Genomic DNA, 25572 nt, shown 5'->3' with positions numbered 1-25572 from the left:
ACTCAACCAGTAGGTCACATGTCAGTACACACACACACACTCAACCAGTAGGTCACATGTCAGTACACACACACACACTCAACCAGTAGGTCACATGTCAGTACACACACACACACTCAACCAGTAGGTCACATGTCAGTACACACACACACACACTCAACCAGTAGGTCACATGTCAGTACACACACACACACTCAACCAGTAGGTCACATGTCAGTACACACACACACACTCAACCAGTAGGTCACATGTCAGTACACACACACACACTCAACCAGTAGGTCACATGTCAGTACACACACACACTCAACCAGTAGGTCACATGTCAGTACACACACACACACTCAACCAGTAGGTCACATGTCAGTACACACACACACTCAACCAGTAGGTCACATGTCAGTACACACACACACTCAACTCTTAGCGAAGAGAGACTGGCATGAATAGTATTAATATCAGCTCTCTGATTACAATGAAGAGCTCTGTTCTGGGCTGCAGCTTAACTTGGTCTTTCCTGCATGACTGGACAATAACCAAGATATAACTAGAGCCTGCAGGACTTGACCACGTGACTGGACAATAACCAAGATATAACTAGAGCCTGCAGGACTTGACCACGTGACTGGACAATAACCAAGATATAACTAGAGCCTGCAGGACTTGACCACGTGACTGGACAATAACCAAGATATAACTAGAGCCTGCAGGACTTGACCACGTGACTGGACAATAACCAAGATATAACTAGAGCCTGCAGGACTTGACCACGTGACTGGACAATAATCAAGATATAACTAGAGCCTGCAGGACTTGACCACGTGACTGGACAATAATCAAGTATAACTAGAGCCTGCAGGACTTGACCACGTGACTGGACAATAATCAAGATATAACTAGAGCCTGCAGGACTTGACCACGTGACTGGACAATAATCAAGATATAACTAGAGCCTGCAGGACTTGACCACGTGACTGGACAATAATCAAGATATAACTAGAGCCTGCAGGACTTGACCACGTGACTGGACAATAATCAAGATATAACTAGAGCCTGCAGGACTTGACCACGTGACTGGACAATAACCAAGATATAACTAGAGCCTGCAACACTTGACCACGTGACTGGACAATAATCAAGATATAACTAGAGCCTGCAGGACTTGACCACATGACTGGACAATAACCAAGATATAACTAGAGCCTGCAGCACTTGACCACATGACTGGACAATAACCAAGATATAACTAGAGCCTGCAGGACTTGACCACATGACTGGACAATAATCAAGATATAACTAGAGCCTGCAGGACTTGACCATATGACTGGACAATAATCAAGATTAGATAAAACTAGAGCCTGCAGGACTTGACCACGTGACTGGACAATAATCAAGATATAACTAGAGCCTGCAGGACTTGACCATATGACTGGACAATAATCAAGATTAGATAAAACTAGAGCCTGCAGGACTTGACCACGTGACTGGACAATAACCAAGATATAACTAGAGCCTGCAGGACTTGACCATATGACTGGACAATAATCAAGATTAGATAAAACTAGAGCCTGCAGGACTTGACCACGTGACTGGACAATAACCAAGATATAACTAGAGCCTGCAGCACTTGACCACGTGACTGGACAATAATCAAGATATAACTAGAGCCTGCAGGACTTGACCATATGACTGGACAATAATCAAGATTAGATAAAACTAGAGCCTGCAGGACTTGACCACGTGACTGGACAATAACCAAGATATAACTAGAGCCTGCAGCACTTGACCACGTGACTGGACAATAATCAAGATATAACTAGAGCCTGCAGGACTTGACCACGTGACTGGACAATAACCAAGATATAACTAGAGCCTGCAGGACTTGACCACGTGACTGGACAATAACCAAGATATAACTAGAGCCTGCAACACTTGACCACGTGACTGGACAATAACCAAGATATAACTAGAGCCTGCAACACTTGACCACGTGACTGGACAATAACCAAGATATAACTAGAGCCTGCAACACTTGACCACGTGACTGGACAATAACCAAGATATAACTAGAGCCTGCAGGACTTGACCACATGACTGGACAATAATCAAGATATAACTAGAGCCTGCAGGACTTGACCACATGACTGGACAATAATCAAGATTAGATAAAACTAGAGCCTACAGGACTTGACCACGTGACTGGACAATAACCAAGATTAGATAAAACTAGAGCCTGCAGCACTTGACCACGTGACTGGACAATAATCAAGATATAACTAGAGCCTGCAACACTTGACCACGTGACTGGACAATAACCAAGATTAGATATAACTAGAGCCTGCAGGACTTGACCACGTGACTGGACAATAACCAAGATTAGATAAAACTAGAGCCTGCAGCACTTGACCACGTGACTGGACAATAATCAAGATTAGATAAAACTAGAGCCTGCAGCACTTGACCACGTGACTGGACAATAATCAAGATTAGATAAAACTAGAGCCTGCAGCACTTGACCACGTGACTGGACAATAACCAAGATTAGATAAAACTAGAGCCTACAGGACTTGACCACGTGACTGGACAATAATCAAGATATAACTAGAGCCTGCAGGACTTGACCACGTGACTGGACAATAACCAAGATTAAACTAGAGCCTGCAGGACTTGACCACGTGACTGGACAATAACCAAGATTAGATAAAACTAGAGCCTGCAGGACTTGACCACGTGACTGGACAATAACCAAGATTAGATAAAACTAGAGCCTGCAGGACTTGACCACGTGACTGGACAATAATCAAGATATAACTAGAGCCTGCAACACTTGACCATATGACTGGACAATAATCAAGATATAACTAGAGCCTGCAGCACTTGACCACGTGACTGGACAATAACCAAGATTAGATAAAACTAGAGCCTGCAGCACTTGACCACGTGACTGGACAATAATCAAGATATAACTAGAGCCTGCAACACTTGACCATATGACTGGACAATAATCAAGATATAACTAGAGCCTGCAGCACTTGACCACGTGACTGGACAATAATCAAGATATAACTAGAGCCTGCAGGACTTGACCACGTGACTGGACAATAATCAAGATATAACTAGAGCCTGCAGGACTTGACCACGTGACTGGACAATAATCAAGATTAGATATAACTAGAGCCTGCAGGACTTGACCACGTGACTGGACAATAATCAAGATTAGATAAAACTAGAGCCTGCAGGACTTGACCACGTGACTGGACAATAATCAAGATTAGATAAAACTAGAGCCTACAGGACTTGACCACGTGACTGGACAATAACCAAGATATAACTAGAGCCTGCAGGACTTGACCACGTGACTGGACAATAATCAAGATTAGATAAAACTAGAGCCTGCAGGACTTGACCACGTGACTGGACAATAACCAAGATATAACTAGAGCCTGCAGCACTTGACCACGTGACTGGACAATAATCAAGATTAGATAAAACTAGAGCCTGCAGGACTTGACCACGTGACTGGACAATAACCAAGATATAACTAGAGCCTGCAGCACTTGACCACGTGACTGGACAATAATCAAGATATAACTAGAGCCTGCAGGACTTGACCACGTGACTGGACAATAATCAAGATTAGATAAAACTAGAGCCTGCAGGACTTGACCACGTGACTGGACAATAACCAAGATATAACTAGAGCCTGCAGGACTTGACCACGTGACTGGACAATAATCAAGATAAAACTAGAGCCTGCAGGACTTGACCACGTGACTGGACAATAATCAAGATATAACTAGAGCCTGCAGGACTTGACCACGTGACTGGACAATAATCAAGATATAACTAGAGCCTGCAGGACTTGACCACGTGACTGGACAATAATCAAGATATAACTAGAGCCTGCAGGACTTGACCACGTGACTGGACAATAATCAAGATATAACTAGAGCCTGCAACACTTGACCACGTGACTGGACAATAATCAAGATATAACTAGAGCCTGCAGGACTTGACCACATGACTGGACAATAATCAAGATATAAAACTAGAGCCTGCAGGACTTGACCACATGACTGGACAATAATCAAGATATAACTAGAGCCTGCAGGACTTGACCACATGACTGGACAATAATCAAGATTAGATAAAACTAGAGCCTGCAGGACTTGACCACGTGACTGGACAATAATCAAGATTAGATAAAACTAGAGCCTGCAGGACTTGACCACGTGACTGGACAATAATCAAGATTAGATAAAACTAGAGCCTGCAGGACTTGACCACGTGACTGGACAATAATCAAGATTAGATAAAACTAGAGCCTGCAGGACTTGACCACGTGACTGGACAATAATCAAGATTAGATAAAACTAGAGCCTGCAGCACTTGACCACGTGACTGGACAATAATCAAGATATAAACTAGAGCCTGCAGGACTTGACCACGTGACTGGACAATAACCAAGATTAGATAAACTAGAGCCTGCAGGACTTGACCACGTGACTGGACAATAATCAAGATTAGATAAAACTAGAGCCTGCAGCACTTGACCACGTGACTGGACAATAATCAAGATTAGATAAAACTAGAGCCTGCAGGACTTGACCACGTGACTGGACAATAATCAAGATTAGATCAAACTAGAGCCTGCAACACTTGACCATATGACTGGACAATAATCAAGATTAGATCAAACTAGAGCCTGCAGGACTTGACCACGTGACTGGACAATAATCAAGATTAGATAAAACTAGAGCCTGCAGCACTTGACCACGTGACTGGACAATAATCAAGATATAACTAGAGCCTGCAGGACTTGACCATATGACTGGACAATAATCAAGATTAGATCAAACTAGAGCCTGCAGCACTTGACCACGTTGACAATAATCAAGATTAGATAAAACTAGAGCCTGCAGGACTGGACTGGACAATAATCAAGATTAGATAAAACTAGAGCCTGCAGGACTTGACCACGTGACTGGACAATAATCAAGATTAGATAAAACTAGAGCCTGCAGGACTTGACCACGTGACTGGACAATAATCAAGATTAGATCAAACTAGAGCCTGCAGGACTTGACCACGTGACTGGACAATAATCAAGATTAGATAAAACTAGAGCCTGCAGGACTTGACCACGTGACTGGACAATAATCAAGATTAGATAAAACTAGAGCCTGCAGGACTTGACCACGTGACTGGACAATAATCAAGATTAGATAAAACTAGAGCCTGCAGGACTTGACCACGTGACTGGACAATAATCAAGATTAAATAAAACTAGAGCCTGCAGGACTTGACCACGTGACTGGACAATAATCAAGATTAGATAAAACTAGAGCCTGCAGGACTTGACCACGTGACTGGACAATAATCAAGATTAGATAAAACTAGAGCCTGCAGGACTTGACCACGTGACTGGACAATAATCAAGATTAGATAAAACTAGAGCCTGCAGCACTTGACCACGTGACTGGACAATAATCAAGATATAACTAGAGCCTGCATTGACCATATGACTGGACAATAACTAGAGCCTGCAGGACTTGACCACGTGACTGGACAATAATCAAGATTAGATAAAACTAGAGCCTGCAGGACTTGACCATGTGACTGGACAATAATCAAGATTAGATCAAACTAGAGCCTGCAGGACTTGACCACGTGACTGGACAATAATCAAGATTAGATAAAACTAGAGCCTGCAGGACTTGACCATATGACTGGACAATAATCAAGATTAGATAAAACTAGAGCCTGCAGGACTTGACCACGTGACTGGACAATAATCAAGATTAGATAAAACTAGAGCCTGCAGCACTTGACCACGTGACTGGACAATAATCAAGATTAGATAAAACTAGAGCCTGCAGGACTTGACCACGTGACTGGACAATAATCAAGATTAGATAAAACTAGAGCCTGCAGCACTTGACCACGTGACTGGACAATAATCAAGATTAGATAAAACTAGAGCCTGCAGGACTTGACCACGTGACTGGACAATAATCAAGATTAGATAAAACTAGAGCCTGCAGCACTTGACCACGTGACTGGACAATAATCAAGATTAAAACTAGAGCCTGCAAACTTGACCATATGACTGGACAATAATCAAGATTAGATAAAACTAGAGCCTGCAGCACTTGACCACGTGACTGGACAATAATCAAGATTAGATAAAACTAGAGCCTGCAGGACTTGACCACGTGACTGGACAATAATCAAGATTAGATAAAACTAGAGCCTGCAGGACTTGACCACGTGACTGGACAATAATCAAGATTAGATAAAACTAGAGCCTGCAGGACTTGACCACGTGACTGGACAATAATCAAGATTAGATAAAACTAGAGCCTGCAGGACTTGACCACGTGACTGGACAATAATCAAGATTAGATAAAACTAGAGCCTGCAGCACTTGACCACGTGACTGGACAATAATCAAGATTAGATAAAACTAGAGCCTGCAGGACTTGACCACGTGACTGGACAATAATCAAGATTAGATAAAACTAGAGCCTGCAGGACTTGACCACGTGACTGGACAATAATCAAGATTAGATAAAACTAGAGCCTGCAGGACTTGACCACGTGACTGGACAATAATCAAGATTAGATAAAACTAGAGCCTGCAGGACTTGACCACGTGACTGGACAATAATCAAGATTAGATAAAACTAGAGCCTGCAGCACTTGACCACGTGACTGGACAATAATCAAGATTAGATAAACTAGAGCCTGCAGGACTTGACCACGTGACTGGACAATAATCAAGATTAGATAAACTAGAGCCTGCAGGACTTGACCACGTGACTGGACAATAATCAAGATTAGATAAAACTAGAGCCTGCAGGACTTGACCACGTGACTGGACAATAATCAAGATTAGATAAAACTAGAGCCTGCAGGACTTGACCACATGACTGACCACAAGATGACTGGACAATAACAATAATCAAGATTAGATAAAACTAGAGCCTGCAGGACTTGACCACGTGACTGGACAATAATCAAGATTAGATAAAACTAGAGCCTGCAGGACTTGACCACGTGACTGGACAATAATCAAGATTAGATAAAACTAGAGCCTGCAGCACTTGACCACGTGACTGGACAATAATCAAGATTAGATAAAACTAGAGCCTGCAGGACTTGACCACGTGACTGGACAATAATCAAGATTAGATAAAACTAGAGCCTGCAGGACTTGACCACGTGACTGGACAATAATCAAGATTAGATAAAACTAGAGCCTGCAGCACTTGACCACGTGACTGGACAATAATCAAGATTAGATAAAACTAGAGCCTGCAGGACTTGACCACGTGACTGGACAATAATCAAGATTAGATAAAACTAGAGCCTGCAGGACTTGACCACGTGACTGGACAATAATCAAGATTAGATAAAACTAGAGCCTGCAGGACTTGACCACGTGACTGGACAATAATCAAGATTAGATAAACTAGAGCCTGCAGGACTTGACCACGTGACTGGACAATAATCAAGATTAGATAAAACTAGAGCCTGCAGCACTTGACCACGTGACTGGACAATAATCAAGATTAGATAAAACTAGAGCCTGCAGGACTTGACCACGTGACTGGACAATAATCAAGATATAAACTAGAGCCTGCAACTTGACCATATGACTGGACAATAATCAAGATATAAACTAGAGCCTGCAGCACTTGACCACGTGACTGGACAATAATCAAGATTAGATAAAACTAGAGCCTGCAGCACTTGACCACGTGACTGGACAATAATCAAGATTAACTAGAGCCTGCAACAACCATATGACTGGACAATAATCAAGATATAACTAGAGCCTGCAGCACTTGACCACGTGACTGGACAATAATCAAGATTAGATAAAACTAGAGCCTGCAGGACTTGACCACGTGACTGGACAATAATCAAGATTAGATAAAACTAGAGCCTGCAGGACTTGACCACGTGACTGGACAATAATCAAGATTAGATAAAACTAGAGCCTGCAGGACTTGACCACGTGACTGGACAATAATCAAGATTAGATAAAACTAGAGCCTGCAGGACTTGACCACGTGACTGGACAATAATCAAGATTAGATAAAACTAGAGCCTGCAGCACTTGACCACGTGACTGGACAATAATCAAGATTAGATAAAACTAGAGCCTACAGGACTTGACCACGTGACTGGACAATAATCAAGATATAACTAATCAAGATTAGATAAAACTAGAGCCTGCAGGACTTGACCACGTGACTGGACAATAATCAAGATTAGATAAAACTAGAGCCTGCAGGACTTGACCACGTGACTGGACAATAATCAAGATTAGATAAAACTAGAGCCTGCAGCACTTGACCACGTGACTGGACAATAATCAAGATTAGATAAAACTAGAGCCTGCAGCACTTGACCACGTGACTGGACAATAATCAAGATATAAAACAAGATTAGATAAAACTAGAGCCTGCAGCACTTGACCACGTGACTGGACAATAACCAAGATTAGATAAAACTAGAGCCTGCAGGACTTGACCACGTGACTGGACAATAATCAAGATATAACTAGAGCCTGCAACACTTGACCACATGACTGGACAATAATCAAGATATAACTAGAGCCTGCAGGACTTGACCACGTGACTGGACAATAATCAAGATTAGATAAAACTAGAGCCTGCAGGACTTGACCACGTGACTGGACAATAATCAAGATTAGATAAAACTAGAGCCTGCAGGACTTGACCACGTGACTGGACAATAATCAAGATTAGATAAAACTAGAGCCTGCAGGACTTGACCACGTGACTGGACAATAATCAAGATTAGATAAAACTAGAGCCTGCAGGACTTGACCACGTGACTGGACAATAATCAAGATTAGATAAAACTAGAGCCTGCAGCACTTGACCACGTGACTGGACAATAATCAAGATTAGATAAAACTAGAGCCTGCAGGACTTGACCACGTGACTGGACAATAATCAAGATTAGATAAAACTAGAGCCTGCAGGACTTGACCACGTGACTGGACAATAATCAAGATTAGATAAAACTAGAGCCTGCAGGACTTGACCACGTGACTGGACAATAATCAAGATTAGATAAAACTAGAGCCTGCAGGACTTGACCACGTGACTGGACAATAATCAAGATTAGATAAAACTAGAGCCTGCAGCACTTGACCACGTGACTGGACAATAATCAAGATTAGATAAAACTAGAGCCTGCAGCACTTGACCACGTGACTGGACAATAATCAAGATTAGATAAAACTAGAGCCTGCAGCACTTGACCATGTGACTGGACAATAATCAAGATTAGATAAAACTAGAGCCTGCAGCACTTGACCACGTGACTGGACAATAATCAAGATTAGATAAAACTAGAGCCTGCAGCACTTGACCACGTGACTGGACAATAATCAAGATTAGATAAAACTAGAGCCTGCAGGACTTGACCATATGACTGGACAATAATCAAGATTAGATAAAACTAGAGCCTGCAGGACTTGACCACGTGACTGGACAATAATCAAGATTAGATAAAACTAGAGCCTGCAGGACTTGACCACGTGACTGGACAATAATCAAGATTAGATAAAACTAGAGCCTGCAGGACTTGACCACGTGACTGGACAATAATCAAGATTAGATAAAACTAGAGCCTGCAGGACTTGACCACGTGACTGGACAATAATCAAGATTAGATAAAACTAGAGCCTGCAGGACTTGACCACGTGACTGGACAATAATCAAGATTAGATAAAACTAGAGCCTGCAGGACTTGACCACGTGACTGGACAATAATCAAGATTAGATAAAACTAGAGCCTGCAGGACTTGACCACGTGACTGGACAATAATCAAGATTAGATAAAACTAGAGCCTGCAGGACTTGACCACGTGACTGGACAATAATCAAGATTAGATAAAACTAGAGCCTGCAGCACTTGACCACGTGACTGGACAATAATCAAGATTAGATAAAACTAGAGCCTGCAGGACTTGACCACGTGACTGGACAATAATCAAGATTAGATAAAACTAGAGCCTGCAGGACTTGACCACGTGACTGGACAATAATCAAGATTAGATAAAACTAGAGCCTACAGGACTTGACCACGTGACTGGACAATAATCAAGATATAACTAGAGCCTGCAGGACTTGACCACGTGACTGGACAATAATCAAGATTAGATAAAACTAGAGCCTGCAGGACTTGACCACGTGACTGGACAATAATCAAGATTAGATAAAACTAGAGCCTGCAGGACTTGACCACATGACTGGACAATAATCAAGATTAGATAAAACTAGAGCCTGCAGCACTTGACCACGTGACTGGACAATAATCAAGATTAGATAAAACTAGAGCCTGCAGGACTTGACCACGTGACTGGACAATAATCAAGATTAGATAAAACTAGAGCCTGCAGGACTTGACCACGTGACTGGACAATAATCAAGATTAGATAAAACTAGAGCCTGCAGGACTTGACCACGTGACTGGACAATAATCAAGATTAGATAAAACTAGAGCCTGCAGGACTTGACCACGTGACTGGACAATAATCAAGATTAGATAAAACTAGAGCCTGCAGGACTTGACCACGTGACTGGACAATAATCAAGATTAGATAAAACTAGAGCCTGCAGGACTTGACCATATGACTGGACAATAATCAAGATTAGATAAAACTAGAGCCTGCAGGACTTGACCACATGACTGGACAATAATCAAGATTAGATAAAACTAGAGCCTGCAGGACTTGACCACATGACTGGACAATAATCAAGATTAGATAAAACTAGAGCCTGCAGGACTTGACCACGTGACTGGACAATAATCAAGATTAGATATAACTAGAGCCTGCAGGACTTGACCACGTGACTGGACAATAATCAAGATTAGATAAAACTAGAGCCTGCAGGACTTGACCACGTGACTGGACAATAATCAAGATTAGATAAAACTAGAGCCTGCAGCACTTGACCACGTGACTGGACAATAATCAAGATTAGATAAAACTAGAGCCTGCAGGACTTGACCACGTGACTGGACAATAATCAAGATTAGATAAAACTAGAGCCTGCAGGACTTGACCACGTGACTGGACAATAATCAAGATTAGATAAAACTAGAGCCTGCAGGACTTGACCACGTGACTGGACAATAATCAAGATTAGATAAAACTAGAGCCTGCAGCACTTGACCACGTGACTGGACAATAATCAAGATTAGATAAAACTAGAGCCTGCAGGACTTGACCACGTGACTGGACAATAATCAAGATTAGATAAAACTAGAGCCTGCAGGACTTGACCACGTGACTGGACAATAATCAAGATTAGATAAAACTAGAGCCTGCAGGACTTGACCACATGACTGGACAATAATCAAGATTAGATAAAACTAGAGCCTGCAGCACTTGACCACGTGACTGGACAATAATCAAGATTAGATAAAACTAGAGCCTGCAGGACTTGACCACGTGACTGGACAATAATCAAGATTAGATAAAACTAGAGCCTGCAGGACTTGACCACGTGACTGGACAATAATCAAGATTAGATAAAACTAGAGCCTGCAGGACTTGACCACGTGACTGGACAATAATCAAGATTAGATAAAACTAGAGCCTGCAGGACTTGACCACATGACTGGACAATAATCAAGATTAGATAAAACTAGAGCCTGCAGGACTTGACCACATGACTGGACAATAATCAAGATTAGATAAAACTAGAGCCTGCAGGACTTGACCACATGACTGGACAATAATCAAGATTAGATAAAACTAGAGCCTGCAGGACTTGACCACGTGACTGGACAATAATCAAGATTAGATAAAACTAGAGCCTGCAGGACTTGACCACGTGACTGGACAATAATCAAGATTAGATAAAACTAGAGCCTGCAGGACTTGACCACGTGACTGGACAATAATCAAGATTAGATAAAACTAGAGCCTGCAGGACTTGACCACGTGACTGGACAATAATCAAGATTAGATAAAACTAGAGCCTGCAGGACTTGACCACATGACTGGACAATAATCAAGATTAGATAAAACTAGAGCCTGCAGGACTTGACCACATGACTGGACAATAATCAAGATTAGATAAAACTAGAGCCTGCAGGACTTGACCACGTGACTGGACAATAATCAAGATTAGATAAAACTAGAGCCTGCAGGACTTGACCACATGACTGGACAATAATCAAGATTAGATAAAACTAGAGCCTGCAGGACTTGACCACATGACTGGACAATAATCAAGATTAGATAAAACTAGAGCCTGCAGGACTTGACCACATGACTGGACAATAATCAAGATTAGATAAAACTAGAGCCTGCAGGACTTGACCACATGACTGGACAATAATCAAGATTAGATAAAACTAGAGCCTGCAGGACTTGACCATGACTGGACAATAATCAAGATATAAAACTAGAGCCTGCAGCACTTGACCACATGACTGGACAATAATCAAGATTAGATAAAACTAGAGCCTGCAGCACTTGACCACATGACTGGACAATAATCAAGATTAGATAAAACTAGAGCCTGCAGGACTTGACCATATGACTGGACAATAATCAAGATTAGATAAAACTAGAGCCTGCAGCACTTGACCACGTGACTGGACAATAATCAAGAGTAGATAAAACTAGAGCCTGCAGGACTTGACCACATGACTGGACAATAATCAAGATTAGATAAAACTAGAGCCTGCAGGACTTGACCATATGACTGGACAATAATCAAGATTAGATAAAACTAGAGCCTGCAGCACTTGACCACATGACTGGACAATAATCAAGATTAGATAAAACTAGAGCCTGCAGGACTTGACCACATGACTGGACAATAATCAAGATTAGATAAAACTAGAGCCTGCAGGACTTGACCATATGACTGGACAATAATCAAGATATAACTAGAGCCTGCAGCACTTGACCACATGACTGGACAATAATCAAGATTAGATAAAACTAGAGCCTGCAGGACTTGACCACATGACTGGACAATAATCAAGATTAGATAAAACTAGAGCCTGCAGGACTTGACCACATGACTGGACAATAATCAAGATTAGATAAAACTAGAGCCTGCAGGACTTGACCATATGACTGGACAATAATCAAGATATAACTAGAGCCTGCAGCACTTGACCACATGACTGGACAATAATCAAGATTAGATAAAACTAGAGCCTACAGGACTTGACCATATGACTGGACAATAATCAAGATATAACTAGAGCCTGCAGCACTTGACCATATGACTGGACAATAATCAAGATATAACTAGAGCCTGCAGGACTTGACCACATGACTGGACAATAATCAAGATATAACTAGAGCCTGCAGCACTTGACCATATGACTGGACAATAATCAAGATATAACTAGAGCCTGCAGGACTTGACCACATGACTGGACAATAATCAAGATAAAACTAGAGCCTGCAGCACTTGACCACATGACTGGACAATAATCAAGATTAGATAAAACTAGAGCCTGCAGGACTTGACCACATGACTGGACAATAATCAAGATTAGATAAAACTAGAGCCTGCAGGACTTGACCACATGACTGGACAATAATCAAGAGAAGATAAAACTAGAGCCTGCAGGACTTGACCACATGACTGGACAATAATTAAGATATAACTAGAGCCTGCAGGACTTGACCACATGACTGGACAATAATCAAGAGAAGATATAACTAGAGCCTGCAGGACTTGACCACATGACTGGACAATAATCAAGAGAAGATAAGACCTCTCCCCATCTCTTTACTACAGACAGACCTCTCCCCATCTCTTTACTACAGACAGACCTCTCCCCATCTCTTTACTCCAGACAGACCTCTCCCCATCTCTTTACTACGGACAGACCTCTCCCCATCTCTTTACTACGGACAGACCTCTCCCCATCTCTTTACTCCGGACAGACCTCTCCCCATCTCTTTACTACAGACAGACCTCTCCCCATCTCTTTACTACAGACAGACCTCTCCCCATCTCTTTACTCCAGACAGACCTCTCCCCATCTCTTTACTCCAGACAGACCTCTCCCCATCTCTTTACTCCAGACAGACCTCTCCCCATCTCTTTACTACAGACAGATCTCTCCCCATCTCTTTACTACAGACAGATCTCTCCCCATCTCTTTACTACAGACAGATCTCTCCCCATCTCTTTACTCCAGACAGACCTCTCCCCATCTCTTTACTACAGACAGACCTCTCCCCATCTTTACAACAATTGAATCATGACAGTTTACAATCTAAGGTAACGCCAAGTAATTTAGTCTCCTCAACTTGTTCAACAGCCACACCATTCATTACCAGATTCAGCTGAGCTCTAGAACTTAGGGAATGATTTGAATATCCTCCGTGCTCATCTGTTTACCGTTCCCAGGCCAGGAAGTCGATTCCCATCGACCGACTGGATCACCTGAGGTCACAGCTCAGTGTGACCACCCACCTGGATCTGATTGGCCAGCTGGAGGAAGTGGTCGCCAAGCTGGAGCCTCTAGACTCCGCCTCCAGCAGTCGCAGGAGCAGCATCTCCTCTCATGTGAGTCTGCCTGGAGGTCCTGTTTGTCCCTATCAGGACCCAGTAGTTCTGAGCTATTAAAGGTAGTTGAAGAGATGTTATATTGGTATCTCACAATTTACAATATGTTCAGTGTATCTTAATTTATATAGTGTCTACATAAAGACAATTTTATAAACCATACACAACACGGCAGGGTAGCCTAGTGGTTAGAGAGTTGGACTAGTAACCGAAAGGTTGCAAGTTCAAATCCCTGAGCTGACAAGGTACAAATCTGTCGTTCTGCCCCTGAACAGGCAGTTAACCCACTGTTCCTAGGCCGTCATTGAAAATAAGAATTTGTTCTTAACTGACTTGCCTAGTTAAACAAAGATAAAATAAAAAATAAAAATAAAAACATGCAGGTCCTGTTTGTCCCTATCAGGACCCAGTAGTTCTGAACTATTAAAGCATGCATACATAACAAGCAGTAGAGAACATAAGTCGTCCTCCTTATGAATGTGTCATGAAGTCTTTGTTGGTGCCCTCAATCTATTCTTTATTCAGGAGAGCTTCAACGTCCTGGACTGTGGCATCTACCGTGTCATTAGCCGGCGAGGCAGCCAATCAGACGAGGAGACCAGCTCCCTGGTCAGCCAATCGATGCTTGAGGAGGAGCGGCTAAAGGAGTTTAGCTTTGTTCAGGAGGAGGAGGAGCAGCAGGGGGCGGAGCATGGTAAGAGACCAGTGATAGGTTCTGTTTAATAACCCACCAATACCAGGAGGACGTTCTCTAACCAAACTGGGGGAGGGAGATAACAGTGTTTTGTAGCATTACGGTGGCGCGATTTCATTTTGTATGGGAAGTCAAATGTGAATGAAACTACTGTATAATAAACCTCTAATAGCATTACGGATCAGACCCTTTTTTTCAATGTCAGACTGAAATGACATACCCAAATCTAACTTCCGGTAGCTCAGAAAACTGAAGCAAGGAGATGCGTATTCTTGATACTATTTGAAAGGAATCACTTTGAAGTTTGTGGAAATGTGTAATTAATGTAGGAGAATATAACACAATAGATCTGGTAAAAGATACAAACGCCTCCAACAACACATAAAACATCACATAAACCTATGACAAATGCTTTCAACTAGTGGGATGATGGGCGAGGTGAGTGGTGCTGCGCTGTGATAAGCAGTGTCCACTTTGTCAAAGGCAGGGGTGTTAAATATGTTGCTTGTCCATTCCCAGCATGCCTCTCTCCATGGTGCTGTTGGAGAGGCTCAATGTAGCACATATAAGCCTGTGGTAGGAAGAATATAACACCATTTAGTTCTGGTAAAATATAATACGAACAAATTCAAACTGTAGAATCCAGTTCCGACCATTTTGAATATAAAAATGCATTTTAATCAAACAAAACTAAGCTATATTTTATCTCCGGATGACAAATCAGAGCAAGATTACTGAATGTAAAGAACATTATTTACCTTCAGAGGTGAATATATCAAACCAGTTGCTGTGATATAAGTGTTTTGTTGATGTGCATTATCCTCAAACAATAGCATGGTCTTTTTTCTTACTGTAATAGCTACTGTAAATAGAACACCGGCAGTTAGATTTACAATAATTTAAGCTTTCTGTCCATAGAAGGCCTGTTCCTTGGGCCGTCATTTTCTTTCTGTCCATAGAAGGCCTGTTCCTTGGGCCGTCATTTTCTTTCTGTCCATAGAAGGCCTGTTCCTTGGGCCGTCATTTTCTTTCTGTCCATAGAAGGCCTGTTCCTTGGGCCGTCATTTTCTTTCTGTCCATAGAAGGCCTGTTCCTTGGGCCGTCATTTTCTTTCTGTCCATAGAAGGCCTGTTCCTTGGGCCGTCATTTTCTTTCTGTCCATAGAAGGCCTGTTCCTTGGGCCGTCATTTTCTTTCTGTCCATAGAAGGCCTGTTCCTTGGGCCGTCATTTTCTTTCTGTCCATAGAAGGCCTGTTCCTTGGGCCGTCATTTTCTTTCTGTCCATAGAAGGCCTGTTCCTTGGGCCGTCATTTTCTTTCTGTCCATAGAAGGCCTGTTCCTTGGGCCGTCATTTTCTTTCTGTCCATAGAAGGCCTGTTCCTTGGGCCGTCATTTTCTTTCTGTCCATAGAAGGCCTGTTCCTTGGGCCGTCATTTTCTTTCTGTCCATAGAAGGCCTGTTCCTTGGGCCGTCATTTTCTTTCTGTCCATAGAAGGCCTGTTCCTTGGGCCGTCATTTTCTTTCTGTCCATAGAAGGCCTGTTCCTTGGGCCGTCATTTTCTTTCTGTCCATAGAAGGCCTGTTCCTTGGGCCGTCATTTTCTTTCTGTCCATAGAAGTCCTGTTCCTTGGGCCGTCATTTTCTTTCTGTCCATAGAAGGCCTGTTCCTTGGGCCGTCATTTTCTTTCTGTCCATAGAAGGCCTGTTCCTTGGGCCGTCATTTTCTTTCTGTCCATAGAAGGCCTGTTCCTTGGGCCGTCATTTTCTTTCTGTCCATAGAAGGCCTGTTCCTTGGGCCGTCATTTTCTTTCTGTCCATAGAAGGCCTGTTCCTTGGGCCGTCATTTTCTTTCTGTCCATAGAAGGCCTGTTCCTTGGGCCGTCATTTTCTTTCTGTCCATAGAAGGCCTGTTCCTTGGGCCGTCATTTTCTTTCTGTCCATAGAAGGCCTGTTCCTTGGGCCGTCATTTTCTTTCTGTCCATAGAAGGCCTGTTCCTTGGGCCGTCATTTCTTTCTGTCCATAGAAGTCTTTCCCAGAAAGTTGGCTGTTGTTTACAACGCCATTCTAGTCACATGATCGCATATTGTCCCAGTTTAGGGACACCGATCCAGTAGTATCATCCTCTACACATTTACCACATCAGTTTTTCATTGTTGTTTACTGTCATCTTATTTATATTTTTGTTGTTGTTTACTGTCATCTTATTTATATTTTTGTTGTTGTTTACTGTCATCTTATTTATATTTTTGTTGTTGTTTACTGTCATCTTATTTATATTTTTGTTGTTGTTTACTGTCATCTTATTTATATTTTTGTTGTTGTTTACTGTCATCTTATTTATATTTTTGTTGTTGTTTACTGTCATCCTATTTATATTTTTTTGGGCAGTGTTTTTTTTCTTTTTTTTCTCACTTTTTACAGCATCGTCTGCTTGCATTCTCTCATCCTCCCTCCCTCCCTCTCCTCTCATCCTCCCTCCCTCCCTCTCCTCTCATCCTCCCTCTCCTCTCATCCTCTCATCCTCCCTCTCCTCTCATCCTCTCATCCTCCCTATCCTCTCATCCTCCCTCTCCTCTCATCCTCTCATCCTCCCTCCCTCTCCTCTCCTCCCATCCTCCCTCCCTCCTCTCCTCTCCTCTCATCCTCCCTCTCCTCTCATCCTCTCATCCTCCCTCCCTCTCCTCTCATCCTCCCTCCCTCTCATCCTCTCATCCTCTCATCCTACCTCTCCTCTCATCCTCTCATCCTCCCTCTCCTCTCCCCCTCCCTCCCTCCCTCCCTCCCTCCCTCCCTCCCTCCCTCCCTCCCTCCCTCCCTCCCTCCCTCCCTCCCCTCCCTCCCTCCCTCTCCTCTCCTCCTCCATCTCTCCCTCCATCCCTTCTTCCTCCAGATCCCCAGAGCGGTGGTGGTTTGGAGGTTACTGAACCCAGCGGCAACCACCAGTTCCACCTCCCCCTGTCATTCCGCCCCAAACACTCCCGCATCGCCCTGCAGGCCGTCAGAGACAGGTGATACATCCATCTACAGAGCCTAAAGAATCCTCTGTGACGTGATACTTTTATTAGTCCAATGCTCTGGTGTATATATATATATATTTTTTCACCTTTATTTAACCAGGTAGGCAAGTTTGAGAACAGGTTCTCATTTACAATTGCGACCTGGCCAAGATGAAGTAAAGCAGTTCGACATATACAACAACACAGAGTTGCACATGGAGTAAAACAAACATACAGTCAATAATACAGTATAAACAAGTCTATATACGATGTGAGCAAATGAGGTGAGATAAGGGAGGTAAAGGCAAAAAAAGGCCATGGTGGCAAAGTAAATACAATATAGCAAGTAAAACACTGGAATGGAAGATTTGCAGAGGAATCAAATCAAATCAAATCAAATTTATTTATATAGCCCTTCGTACATCAGCTGATATCTCAAAGTGCTGTACAGAAACCCAGCCTAAAACCCCAAACAGCAAACAATGCAGGTGTAAAAGCACGGTGGCTAGGAAAAACTCCCTAGAAAGGCCAAAACCTAGGAAGAAACCTAGAGAGGAACCGGGCTATGTGGGGTGGCCAGTCCTCTTCTGGCTGTGCCGGGTAGAGATTATAAACCTAGAGAGGAACCAGGCTATGTGGGGTGGAGATTATAAACCTAGAGAGGAACCGGGCTATGTGGGGTGGAGATTATAAACCTAGAGAGGAACCGGGCTATGTGGGGTAGAGATTATAAACCTAGAGAGGAACCAGGCTATGTGGGGTGGAGATTATAAACCTAGAGAGGAACCAGGCTATGTGGGGTGGAGATTATAAACCTAGAGAGGAACCGGGCTATGTGGGGTGGCCAGTCCTCTTCTGGCTGTGCCGGGTAGAGATTATAAACCTAGAGAGGAACCAGGCTATGTGGGGTGGCCAGTCCTCTTCTGGCTGTGCCGGGTAGAGATTATAACAGAACATGACCAAGATGTTCAAATGTTCATAAATGACCAGCATGGTCAAATAATAATAAGGCAGAACAGTTGAAACTGGAGCAGCAGCACAGTCAGGTGGACTGGGGACAGCAAGGAGCCATCATGTCAGGTAGTCCTGGGGCACGGTCCTAGGGCTCAGGTCCTCCGAGAGAGAGAAAGAAAGAGAGAATTAGAGAGAGCATATGTGGGGTGGCCAGTCCTCTTCTGGCTGTGCCGGGTGGAGATTATAACAGAACGTGGCCAAGATGTTCAAATGTTCATAAATGACCAAGAATGTGCAAAGTAGAAATAAAAATAATGGGGTGCAAAGGAGCAAAATAAATAAATAAATAAAATACAGTAGGGAAAGAGGTAGTTGTTTGGGCTAAATTCTAGGTGGGCTATGTACAGGTGCAGTAATCTGTGAGCTGCTCTGACAGTTGGTGCTTAAAGCCAGTGAGGGAGAGAAGTGTTTCCAGTTTCAGAGGTTTTTGTATTTTTATTCCCTTAACTTAGCCTTTAATTAACCACGATGAAAATCCTTAGAGGTTAAAAACCAACTTATGAGTCGCCTACTGATAACCTACACGTTCTTGATAGGTGACATGTATCATTCTTTGTGTGGAAATCTTGTGGTGGCTAGTAATGAACATAATCAATATAGATATCTCTAGTTAGTCCTTTGTGAAAATAAGTTCTTTACTAACAGGTTGTATGTAGACTGAAAGAGAAGTGAAAGTCGTAATTTTAAAATAACCTTGCTTCAAGGTGAAACCAATGAAAATGCAGATGTTCACTCTGATAGGTGGAAAAGGGAAGTAACCCCTAACAACCACATTAAATAACAGTCTTTATTCAAGACTTACGTTCACTGCCTTTCGTCTACAGATACAATCGGTACGTTTCACTTCACTTACGATTCAATTCAGATTCCACATTATTACGCTGTTTGTATTGTGTTGACCGTTACTCTGGTCTTAGTGTCTGTAGTGTTGACTGTTACTCTGGTCTTAGTGTCTGTAGTGTTGACCGTTACTCTGGTCTTAGTGTCTGTAGTGTTGACCGTTACTCTGGTCTTAGTGTCTGTAGTTACGACCGTTACTCTGGTCTACGTGTCTGTAGTGTTGACCGTTACTCTGGTCTTAGTGTCTGTAGTGTTGACCGTTACTCTGGTCTTAGTGTCTGTAGTGTTGACCGTTACTCTGGTCTTAGTGTCTGTAGTTACGACCGTTACTCTGGTCTTAGTGTCTGTAGTGTTGACCGTTACTCTGGTCTTCGTGTCTGTAGTGTTGACCGTTACTCTGGTCTTAGTGTCTGTAGTGTTGACCGTTACTCTGGTCTTAGTGTCTGTAGTGTTGACCGTTACTCTGGTCTACGTGTCTGTAGTGTTGACCGTTACTCTGGTCTTAGTGTCTGTAGTTACGACCGTTACTCTGGTCTTAGTGTCTGTAGTTACGACCGTTACTCTGGTCTTAGTGTCTGTAGTGTTGACCGTTACTCTGGTCTTAGTGTCTGTAGTTACGACCGTTACTCTGGTCTTAGTGTCTGTAGTGTTGACCGTTACTCTGGTCTTAGTGTCTGTAGTTACGGCCGTTACTCTGGTCTTAGTGTCTGTAGTGTTGACCGTTACTCTGGTCTTAGTGTCTGTAGTTACGACCGTTACTCTGGTCTACGTGTCTGTAGTGTTGACTGTTACTCTGGTCTTAGTGTCTGTAGTTACGACCGTTACTCTGGTCTTAGTGTCTGTAGTTACGACCGTTACTCTGGTCTTAGTGTCTGTAGTGTTGACCGTTACTCTGGTCTTAGTGTCTGTAGTTACGGCCGTTACTCTGGTCTTAGTGTCTGTAGTGTTGACCGTTACTCTGGTCTTAGTGTCTGTAGTTACGACCGTTACTCTGGTCTACGTGTCTGTAGTGTTGACCGTTACTCTGGTCTTAGTGTCTGTAGTTACGACCGTTACTCTGGTCTACGTGTCTGTAGTGTTGACCGTTACTCTGGTCTTAGTGTCTGTAGTTACGACCGTTACTCTGGTCTTAGTGTCTGTAGTGTTGACCGTTACTCTGGTCTTAGTGTCTGTAGTTACGACCGTTACTCTGGTCTACGTGTCTGTAGTGTTGACCGTTACTCTGGTCTTAGTGTCTGTAGTGTTGACCGTTACTCTGGTCTTAGTGTCTGTAGTTACGACCGTTACTCTGGTCTTAGTGTCTGTAGTGTTGACCGTTACTCTGGTCTTAGTGTCTGTAGTTACGGCCGTTACTCTGGTCTTAGTGTCTGTAGTGTTGACCGTTACTCTGGTCTTAGTGTCTGTAGTTACGACCGTTACTCTGGTCTTAGTGTCTGTAGTGTTGACCGTTACTCTGGTCTTAGTGTCTGTAGTTACGACCGTTACTCTGGTCTTAGTGTCTGTAGTGTTAACCGTTACTCTGGTCTTAGTGTCTGTAGTGTTGACCGTTACTCTGGTCTTAGTGTCTGTAGTTACGACCGTTACTCTGGTCTTAGTGTCTGTAGTTACGACCGTTACTCTGGTCTTAGTGTCTGTAGTGTTGACCGTTACTCTGGTCTTAGTGTCTGTAGTTACGACCGTTACTCTGGTCTTAGTGTCTGTAGTGTTGACCATTACTCTGGTCTTAGTGTCTGTAGTTACGACCGTTACTCTGGTCTTAGTGTCTGTAGTTACGACTGTTACTCTGGTCAACATGACAACAACATGGTAGAAACACATGACAACACAGCATGGTAGCAACACATGACAACAACATGGTAGCAACACATGACAACACAGCATGGTAGCAACACATGACAACAACATGGTAGCAACACATGACAACACAGCATGGTAGCAACACATGACAACAACATGGTAGCAACACAACATAAAAACTAGCATGGTAGCAACACAACATGACAACAACATGGTAGCAACACAACATAACAACAACATGGTAGCAACACAACATAACAACAACATGGTAGCAACACAACATAACAACAACATGGTAGCAACACATGACAACAACATGGTAGCAACACAACATAAAAACTAGCATGGTAGCAACACAACATGACAACAACATGGTAGCAACACAACATAACAACATGGTAGCAACACATGACAACACAGCATGGTAGCAACACATGACAACAACATGGTAGCAACACAACATAACAACAACATGGTAGCAACACAACATAACAACAACATGGTAGCAACACATGACAACAACATGGTAGCAACACATGACAACAACATGGTAGCAACACAACATAAAAACTAGCATGGTAGCAACACAACATGACAACAACATGGTAGCAACACAACATGACAACAACATGGTAGCAACACAACATAACAACAACATGGTAGCAACACAACATAACAACAACATGGTAGCAACACATGACAACACAGCATGGTAGCAACACATGACAACAACATGGTAGCAACACAACATAACAACATCATGGTAGCAACACAACATAACAACAACATGGTAGCAACACAACATAACAACAACATGGTAGCAACACATGACAACACAGCATGGTAGCAACACATGTCAACAACATGGTAGCAACACATGTCAACAACATGGTAGCAACACAACATGACAACAACATGGTAGCAACACAACATGTCAACAACATGGTAGCAGCACAACATGTCAACAACATGGTAGCAACACAACATGTCAACAACATGGTAGCAGCACAACATGTCAACAACATGGTAGCAACACAACATGTCAACAACATGGTAGCAGCACAACATGTCAACAACATGGTAGCAACACAACATGACAACAACATGGTAGCAACACAACATGGTAGCAACACAAAACATGGTACCTACATTATTGGGCACAAGACAACGGCACGAAGGGTAAGAAGGTAGAGACACCTTAAACTGTCGTATGGTTTTGTCTGTTTATTCTTTACTTACCACAGATAGATACTCTACTTACGATGTGTCCTGTAGGAAAGATAAAGAGCTATATATATATATATATATATTTTATTTTCTAAAATGTTTACTGGGTCTATGTCATAAGCGACTCCGTAGATAAAGGCACTACTTTAGACCAGAGGACGGTGGCATTTCAGAGTGGGTGTCACAGCAGAGCTTTCTACTACAGCCTAGATTCTAACTGTCCTATGTGTCTTTTCCTCAGTGTCTCCAGTTTTGTGAAGAAGACTACTGAGAAGATCAACACTCTCCAGATGAACTCTGACCTCTGGCCACGTCCCCCTGACCCTAAGGACGGGGGTCAAGGACATGTGGAGGTTGTAGCTACCACTGTACCGTTCCCAGAGGACGGTGACCACGAGTGAGTTGAGATATTGGCTTGCTTTTTTTCTTCTTGTACTGATCTATACTATTGATTCTATATCCTATTGATTCTATATCCTATTGATTCTATATCCTATTGATTCTATATACTATTGATTCTATATACTATTGATTCTATATACTATTGATTCTATATACTATTATATACTATTGATTCTATATACTATTGATTCTATATACTATTGATTCTATAGTCTATATTCTATAGTCTATATTCTATAGTCTATAGTCTGTCTTGGACAGCTTTAGCGATGTCCGCGCAGTAGGAAGCTGTCGTAATTTTCAAAGCTATGAAATGGATTTGATGCCAGACCAAATGATTGTCTCACTCCCCCTTATTGTCCCTTGTGTTGTGTTTTACCCAGGGAGTGTCTGGACCAAGGACATGCAGAGACTGATCAACAGGACCTGATAACGGCTACAGAGAAAGGGATGTGAGTACAGAGCAACACTACAACCCTGTTTATTATACAGGGATGTGAGTACAGAGCAACACTACAACCCTGTTTATTATACAGGGATGTGAGTACAGAGCAACACTACAACCCTGTTTATTATACAGGGATGTGAGTACAGAGCAACACTACAACCCTGTTTATTATACAGGGATGTAAGTACAGAGCAACACTACAACCCTCTTTATTATACAGGGATGTAAGTACAGAGCAACACTACAACCCTCTTTATTATACAGGGATGTAAGTACAGAGCAACAATACAACCCTGTTTATTATACAGGGATGTAAGTACAGAGCAACACTACAACCCTGTTCATTATACAAGACTGTACAGAGCAACACTACAACCCTGTTCATTATACAAGACTGTACAGAGCAACACTACAACCCTGTTCATTATACAAGACTGTACAGAGCAACACTACTGCTAAATGACTTAAATGTAAATGTAAATGTAATACAGGGATGTGAGTACAGAGCAACACTACAACCCTGTTCATTATACAGGGATGTGAGTACAGAGCAACACTACAACCCTGTTTATTATACAGGGATGTAAGTACAGAGCAACACTACAACCCTGTTTATTATACAGGGATGTGAGTACAGAGCAACACTACAACCCTGTTTATTATACAGGGATGTGAGTACAGAGCAACACTACAACCCTGTTTATTATACAGGGATGTGAGTACAGAGCAACACTACAACCCTCTTTATTATACAGGGATGTAAGTACAGAGCAACAATACAACCCTGTTTATTATACAGGGATGTAAGTACAGAGCAACACTACAACCCTGTTCATTATACAAGACTGTACAGAGCAACACTACAACCCTGTTCATTATACAAGACTGTACAGAGCAACACTACAACCCTGTTCATTATACAGGGATGTGAGTACAGAGCAACACTACAACCCTGTTTATTATACAGGGATGTGAGTACAGAGCAACACTACAACCCTGTTCATTATACAGGGATGTGAGTACAGAGCAACACTACAACCCTGTTCATTATACAGGGATGTGAGTACAGAGCAACACTACAACCCTGTTTATTATACAGGGATGTGAGTACAGAGCAACAATACAACCCTGTTCATTATACAGGGATGTAAGTACAGAGCAACACTACAACCCTGTTTATTATACAGGGATGTGAGTACAGAGCAACACTACAACCCTGTTTATTATACAGGGATGTGAGTACAGAGCAACACTACAACCCTGTTTATTATACAGGGATGTGAGTACAGAGCAACACTACAACCCTGTTTATTATACAGGGATGTGAGTACAGAGCAACACTACAACCCTGTTTATTATACAGGGATGTGAGTACAGAGCAACACTACAACCCTGTTTATTATACAAGACTGTACAGAGCAACACTACAACCCTGTTTATTATACAAGACTGTACAGAGCAACACTACAACCCTGTTTATTATACAGGGATGTGAGTACAGAGCAACAATTACAACCCTGTTTATTATACAGGGATGTAAGTACAGAGCAACACTA

General features: G+C 42.5%; 1 protein-coding gene across 1 annotated transcript in view; it reads left to right on the top strand.

Moving 5' to 3' along the window:
- Positions 1-25572, top strand: part of hps5 (HPS5 biogenesis of lysosomal organelles complex 2 subunit 2) — a 78714-nt gene that overhangs the window by 16116 nt on the left and 37026 nt on the right. Inside the window, exons 10-14 of the mRNA XM_046352200.1 lie at positions 14439-14597; positions 15123-15291; positions 18183-18300; positions 23408-23563; positions 23952-24020. Coding sequence (XP_046208156.1) covers positions 14439-14597; positions 15123-15291; positions 18183-18300; positions 23408-23563; positions 23952-24020 — 671 coding nt within the window. The remainder of the gene's footprint in view (positions 1-14438; positions 14598-15122; positions 15292-18182; positions 18301-23407; positions 23564-23951; positions 24021-25572) is intronic.

The sequence above is a fragment of the Oncorhynchus gorbuscha genome, linkage group LG06, assembly GCF_021184085.1.
Source record: "Oncorhynchus gorbuscha isolate QuinsamMale2020 ecotype Even-year linkage group LG06, OgorEven_v1.0, whole genome shotgun sequence".
Classification (NCBI taxonomy): domain Eukaryota; kingdom Metazoa; phylum Chordata; class Actinopteri; order Salmoniformes; family Salmonidae; genus Oncorhynchus; species Oncorhynchus gorbuscha.
The sequence above is the reverse complement of the archived record's forward strand: the minus strand, read 5'-3'. Positions and strand labels throughout refer to the sequence as shown.